Source organism: Zingiber officinale, chromosome 1B, assembly GCF_018446385.1.
Source record: "Zingiber officinale cultivar Zhangliang chromosome 1B, Zo_v1.1, whole genome shotgun sequence".
NCBI classification, from domain to species: Eukaryota; Viridiplantae; Streptophyta; class Magnoliopsida; order Zingiberales; family Zingiberaceae; genus Zingiber; species Zingiber officinale.
In genome coordinates, this window is record NC_055986.1 from 31208071 (window position 1) to 31214375 (window position 6305).

At 34.2% G+C, this 6305-nt stretch overlaps 1 protein-coding gene across 1 annotated transcript; it reads left to right on the top strand.

The window, feature by feature from the left end:
- Positions 1–1707: 1707 nt before the first annotated feature.
- Positions 1708–4910, top strand: LOC122036612. The gene is made up of 6 exons (XM_042596032.1): positions 1708–2985; positions 3099–3384; positions 3469–3730; positions 3831–4006; positions 4324–4468; positions 4577–4910. Exons 1-6 carry the CDS (start codon positions 1708–1710, stop codon positions 4908–4910), a joined length of 2481 nt encoding a protein of 826 aa, XP_042451966.1.
- Positions 4911–6305: the final 1395 nt, after the last annotated feature.

Consider the following 6305-nt stretch of genomic DNA (forward strand, 5'->3'; position numbering starts at 1 on the left):
CATTAGGGGATCTTGGAGGAAGAGATGTGGACATGAATCTTATTCTAGAAGGGCTTACAAGCAAGCTTGAATAAGCTTCTACTAGTAGAAGATAGACCCACGCACGCACACTATAGGTAGGAAGGAGGACTCTGATGCCACATCTTCACTTGACTTCAAGCAGGAAGTAGACCAGCCGAGCCGTCTGAAGCCTTTAAGAGAGTAAGGGCATAATGGTAGTGTGGGAGTTAGCGCGTAACCTCCAGCCCCCGTCAACTCATTCAATGAATCTTCTTTCATTCACTACGCGGCTTGAAATTGATCTATTTCTGATTTTTTGTTTGTGTTTCTTATTCATTTTTGGAATCTCCTACAGAGGAGGATAAAGGAATGCAGAGAAGTGATATGTTGTTAGGATTTTTAATATTCACCATCATTTTTTGATTTAGTTATCTTAGTCTAATCCTTTGATCTCTATATGCAGTTAAAGCCTATTGCTTTTGGAATTGTTTCTTCACAATTCAATATGCATATTCTCTTGTGAGCATGTTCCAAGCAGCGAATTAAGATCATGCCTGCAGCCTTGCAAAGTAGGTAAGTAATGAATCTCTTTGATCCAAACAAAATTCTAGTCCCTCCTTGGTTTTCCATCTGTGGTCTGAAAACATGTTTTTCCTCGTGCATGTTATCATTTTAGTTCTTTGTGTGTGATTGTATAATAAATTTGGGAACCTGGTGATTTTTTTCTTTAGATAAGCATGTAATATTTTCAAGCTATCTTAGGAAATTAATTTCTTTCTGAGTTGGTAATAAATTTCAATACGCCTCCGGAAACTCTGCGTTTGAGGTTTCTTTGCTTCTAGAGATGTTTTGGTTCTGGTTACTTGATGGTTTGTGCTAGGGAGTCATGGAAACTGTAATTTTTTACCTCACTTCTATTTACTGACTACCTATAATTTAACAAAAAAATACTACTTGTTGCATATTACTTACTATTCATGAATTGATATTGTAATACCCTCATATTGCCTAGTAGTTAATATTCATAAGGCTTGGTTGTGATTATTAAACATGAATTGTCAATTCTAGTTCGCCTTACTTCATACATGTAGAACGAAGACATCAGTAGAATTTACTAGGTTGCTGATATTTTTATTTATGTTTTTGAGTTGAGCAAAATATGTAAGCTGATAATACTCAGATATAATTTTTTTGTTCTGTTGTATATCATTGTTTTTTATAAGTCCATCGTTTCCTAAAATTTGATGGATTAAATATTGTAACACTAAAATTATTTATAAAAATAGGATAATTTTCTTTTATTTATTTATTTTTCAGATTATTTTATTAGTATCAAGGACCATTGTTTTCAAAATAGATAAGGAATGGATCCATCTTCCTTCAAGGCTTGTACCCGAGTATGAAGAAGGGGTTCAAAAATTTCTTACACAAGCTAGGAACTATGCCAAAACACATGAAGTAATCTTATGTCCTTGCAAACATTGCAAAAATAAGAAGTATATGAAATTTGACCAAGTGTATGATCACTTAATTATTAACGGGTTCAATCCTTCTTACACAATTTGGGTCTTCCATGGTGAAACTTATACTCCAAATTTTCAAGGTCAAAGTAGTTCAAGAGGAATTCAGGAAGAGGAGGATGAAACTAGAGAGGCATATAACTTATATAAAGATGTCTTTGCCTCTGATGAAAGGGTTGACCACACTATGTCTGAGGCAAGAGATTATGAATTTGCTGATTTATTAGTAGATGCAGAAACTCCTCTTTTCCCTAGTTGTACAACTTACACGAAGTTGTCAGCAATCATTACATTATACAATTATAAGTCTACAAATGGTCACACAGACAATAGTTTCAATGAGCTCCTTAAGATCTTAGGTGACATGCTTCCAAAAAACACACTTCCAAAGGATGTTTACTCAATGAGAAAGTTGTTAAAACCATTTGATTTAGGATATGAGAAGATTCATGCATGCCCAAATGACTGTTGTCTATTTAGAAAGGAGCTTAAAGATTTGGACTCATGTCCAAAGTGTGGTTCTTCAAGATGGAAGGTAGACAAAGTCACCACCAAAGTTTGTAAAGGAGTTCCTGAAAAGGTGCTACGGTATTTTCCTGTGATACCAAGATTGAAAAGGATGTTTAAATCAGAACAAAAGGCCGAAGACTTGATTTGGCATTCCAACCATAAAAGTCATGATCATATGATGCGTCATCCAGTTGATTCAATAGCTTGGGATACGATAAATCATAAGTGGCCAGCTTTTGCATCAAATCCTAGAAATCTCCGGCTTGGTCTTGCAACAGATGGATTCAACCCTTTTGGTGATCTTAGTTCTAGATATAGTTGTTGGCCAGTTATTTTGGTAAATTACAACCTTCCTCCGTTGATGTGCATGGCGAAGGAAAATCTTATGTTGACATTATTGATTCCAGGCCCGAAGCAACTAGGAAATGATATAGATGTATACTTGGAACCCCTAGTGGAGGATTTGAAGGAGTTATGGGACATTGGTGTGGAGACGTATGATGCATTTAGCAAGTCAGTGTTCAATATGAAGGCTATTTTGATGTGGACAATCAATGATTTTCCAGCTTATGGAAACTTAGCTGGATGTGCCACAAAAGGGAAATTTGGTTGCCCAATATGTGGTGAAGGCATATCTTCTATGTGGCTTAAGTATAGTAGAAAGTTTGCATATTTAGGGCATAGGAGATTTCTTGCTCCTAATCATCCATTCCGTCAGAAGAAGAAGTGGTTTGATGGGAATAAAGAGACAAAAGGAAAACCTAGGCCTCTGAATGGATTAGAAATTCTTAATGTATTGAAAGACATTGAAAATGACTGGGGTAAAAAAAAATTGGGTAAAGATATCAATAATACAAAGAAAAAGAGGAAGGAGCGTGATGGTTCAAAAAAAGTTCAAAAACCAGTTCAAATGTGGAAGAAGAAGTCAATATTTTTTAATTTGCCATACTGGAGTGTAAGTTATTTTGCACTCTATTAATTGTATTTTATAAATTTTTTATATTTTATGCACAATTTATTTTGAATCTTGAACTAATATATGAAATGTGTTGATGGTTAAACTTGTAGGGGCTCCTGCTACGTCATAACTTAGATGTTATGAATGTTGAAAAGAATGTTTGCGAGAATATCATAGGTACAATGTTAAACTTAAAGAAAAAATCAAAAGATGGTGTTAACGCTCGCAAAGATTTGAGGCACTTAAATATTAGAAAAGAATTACATCCTCAAGAAAAAGGGAAAAACATGTATCACTTGCCGGCTGCACCTTACACATTGTCTAAAAAAGAAATGGACGTATTTTGTTCTAGGTTGAAGAAAATAAAGTTACCTGATGGTTATAGCTCAAATATTGGTAACTGTGTTTCTTTAGAAGAATGAAAGCTTATTGGGTTGAAATCTCATGATTGTCATGTTCTTATGCAACAATTGCTTTCAGTAGCATTAAGAAGTCTTTTACCAAAAGGTCCATGTAATGCTATATTTTTGCTTTGTGCATTTTACAATGAGTTATGTCAAAGAGTGTTAGATAGGAACCGTCTAGAACAACTCGAAGAGAATATTGCTGAAACTTTATGCATGTTGGAGAGGTACTTTCCACCAGCTTTCTTTACCATCTCTGTTCATTTGACAATTCATTTAGCAAGAGAGGCTCGCCTGTGTGGGCCAGTTCAATTCCGCTGGATGTATCCATTTGAAAGGTAATAAATAATAATCTATCTTTTTACTACTTTAATAATATCATACAACAACTTAGATTTTTCTATCAACATTTATTTCATGTGATTTCTCATTATTTAGATTTATGAAAATGCTTAAAGGCTATGTGAAGAACCGAGCAAGGCCAGAGGGTTGCATAGCTGAGTGTTACCTTGCAGAAGAACGAATGCGATTTTGTAGTGCTTATATAAAAAAAGCTGCTTGTATTGGTCTCCGATCTAATCGGAATGACGATTTGGAAAATGGAGTAGTGGAAGGTCGCCCCATTTCTCAAGGAAAAGAAATTATTTTAGAAGAACATTTGTTACAAGCAGCACATCGATATGTGTTGTTCAATACTGCAGAAATTGATCCTTACATACAATGAGTATTAAATTGCAACCCTAATATTCTTGGTGTATTGCATGATTCATATATTTTAACAATCATTTTTCAATGATTTTAAATAGGATGCACATTGAGGAGCTTAAACAAACAGATCATCGTTTCTCAAGTAATGAAACACTGTTACAAAAATGACATATGGAAACATTTGCTCAATGGTTATCAAAACATGTTCTTGATAACTCTTCAGATCGGATTCAATGGCTAGCACATGGTCCAAGAAAGCATGTTATATCGTATACAGGTTATATTATAAATGGACATCGGTTCCACACAATTGATGTTGGAAGGTCGACACAAGATAGTGGTGTTTCAGTTGAAGCTGATACTATTTGGTAATCTAGTTCTACTGATTCACATACAGTAGGAAGACTATCGTACTATGGGGTTATACGAGATATTGTGTTACTAGACTATTATTTTTTCAAAGTACCTATTTTTAGGTGTGATTGGGCTAATCCTGGAACTGGTATCAAAATGGATGATGGTTTTACACTTGTCAACTTACACCAAGGACTAAGGACTTTTGAAAATGATCCTTTCATTTTAGCCTCACAAGCAAAGCAAGTTTTCTATTCTAGGGAAAATGATGAATCAAAGTGGTATGTGTTGCTAAAAGCGCCACCTCGAGGTATTCATAACATGGATTTGCTTGAAGAGGATGCATATACATCATCAAAACCTCTTGATGTGTCCAGACTTGAGATTAACATTACTGAGAAAGAACCATATTCCAGAAATGAGTGTGAGGGAATTGATGTTATTGATATCCCATGACTGAACTTTTCAGATGTATAGATTTATAGTTATTTATTTCAACAAATAAATGTTTTTTTCAAACTCCACTACTCTTTATTTACTTTTGCAATATATTTTTGTTCTAGTTTACAATATTTCAGTGGTGCATCATGTCATATTACATATTTTATCAGGTCATTATTTAGAATTCAAATGATGAAAAAAATGGGCAAAAAACGCAATAGAGAATCTATAGTTGAAGTTCAGGTGATATATTGTAATCCTTTTTTAATTCTTGGTTTATTTTAATAAGTACACTTATGCATTTTAACATCTCTTTATGCTATTTTGTAGGAAAAAATTGTTAAACAACTATCGAGAATGGACTCTAACACTGCCTTTGATTCTTCACAACCTTTGCATGGTAAAGAATCGGTTGATGACAGTAAAATTGATGGGAAAAAGGGACGAGGTCCATCAAAGTTGATGTTGGTTAGTGGCCAACAAAATCCCAAAGTGCTAGAGTGTAATGAGTTCGGACAACCAATTGGAGATAATTCGGTGAAGTATGCATCTTTTCTTGGTTGTATGGTAAAAGAATTTGTTCCATATACATTGGATGGATGGAATGACGTAGATGAAGATTTGAAAAGTAAAATGTGGAGTTGTCTTCAGGTAATGTCATGTATCACTGAATTATTATTTTCCAATTCAATAACAAAATTTAGTCATATATTCATGCTTTATATTTTACAGCTACATTTTAATGTTGAGGAGTGGGAAAAGAAAACAATTTTTCAAAAGTTAGGTAAGTTGTGGCGTGATAGAAAGTCCAGGCTGCAGATACTTATACGAGAAGTTAATACTGGCCAAGTAGTTTCACGAGATCTTAGCCTTTTGAAGCCCGAATTTATGGACCAAAATCTGTGGGATATTTTTGTAAAGAAGACACTGCCACTTTCCTTTCAAGTAAGTATTAATTCACTGTTATGGACCAAAATCAGTAAGTAGTATCATATGCTCACTCACTTTAATCATTTGTAGTAATGTTGATTAACTATATATTCTAACCTCTCTTCCATTTGTAGTAATTCTGTTACGAATTTGATTTTGTTCCATTTAGAAGCTATCTCATACCTGACTACTGTATTGTAATCCAAATCAGCCCCATTTTCATTTTGTCCCATTTGTAGTAATGTTGATTTTGTCCCATTTAGAAGCCATCTCATACCACATCAGTAAGTTTTTGTTTTTAAAAAATTATTGTTTCTTTGATCTGTTAGTGAGGACTCAAATTTTGGAGTGCATTTCCATTCACTTTTTATCTAAAGCCTATATAAGGATGCTGTCTCATTACTGCATTTCCACCTTGTTAACTTGAGCAGATTAATGTGAGCATAGTGGAATTTACCATAGTTGTCATGGAAGGTGTGA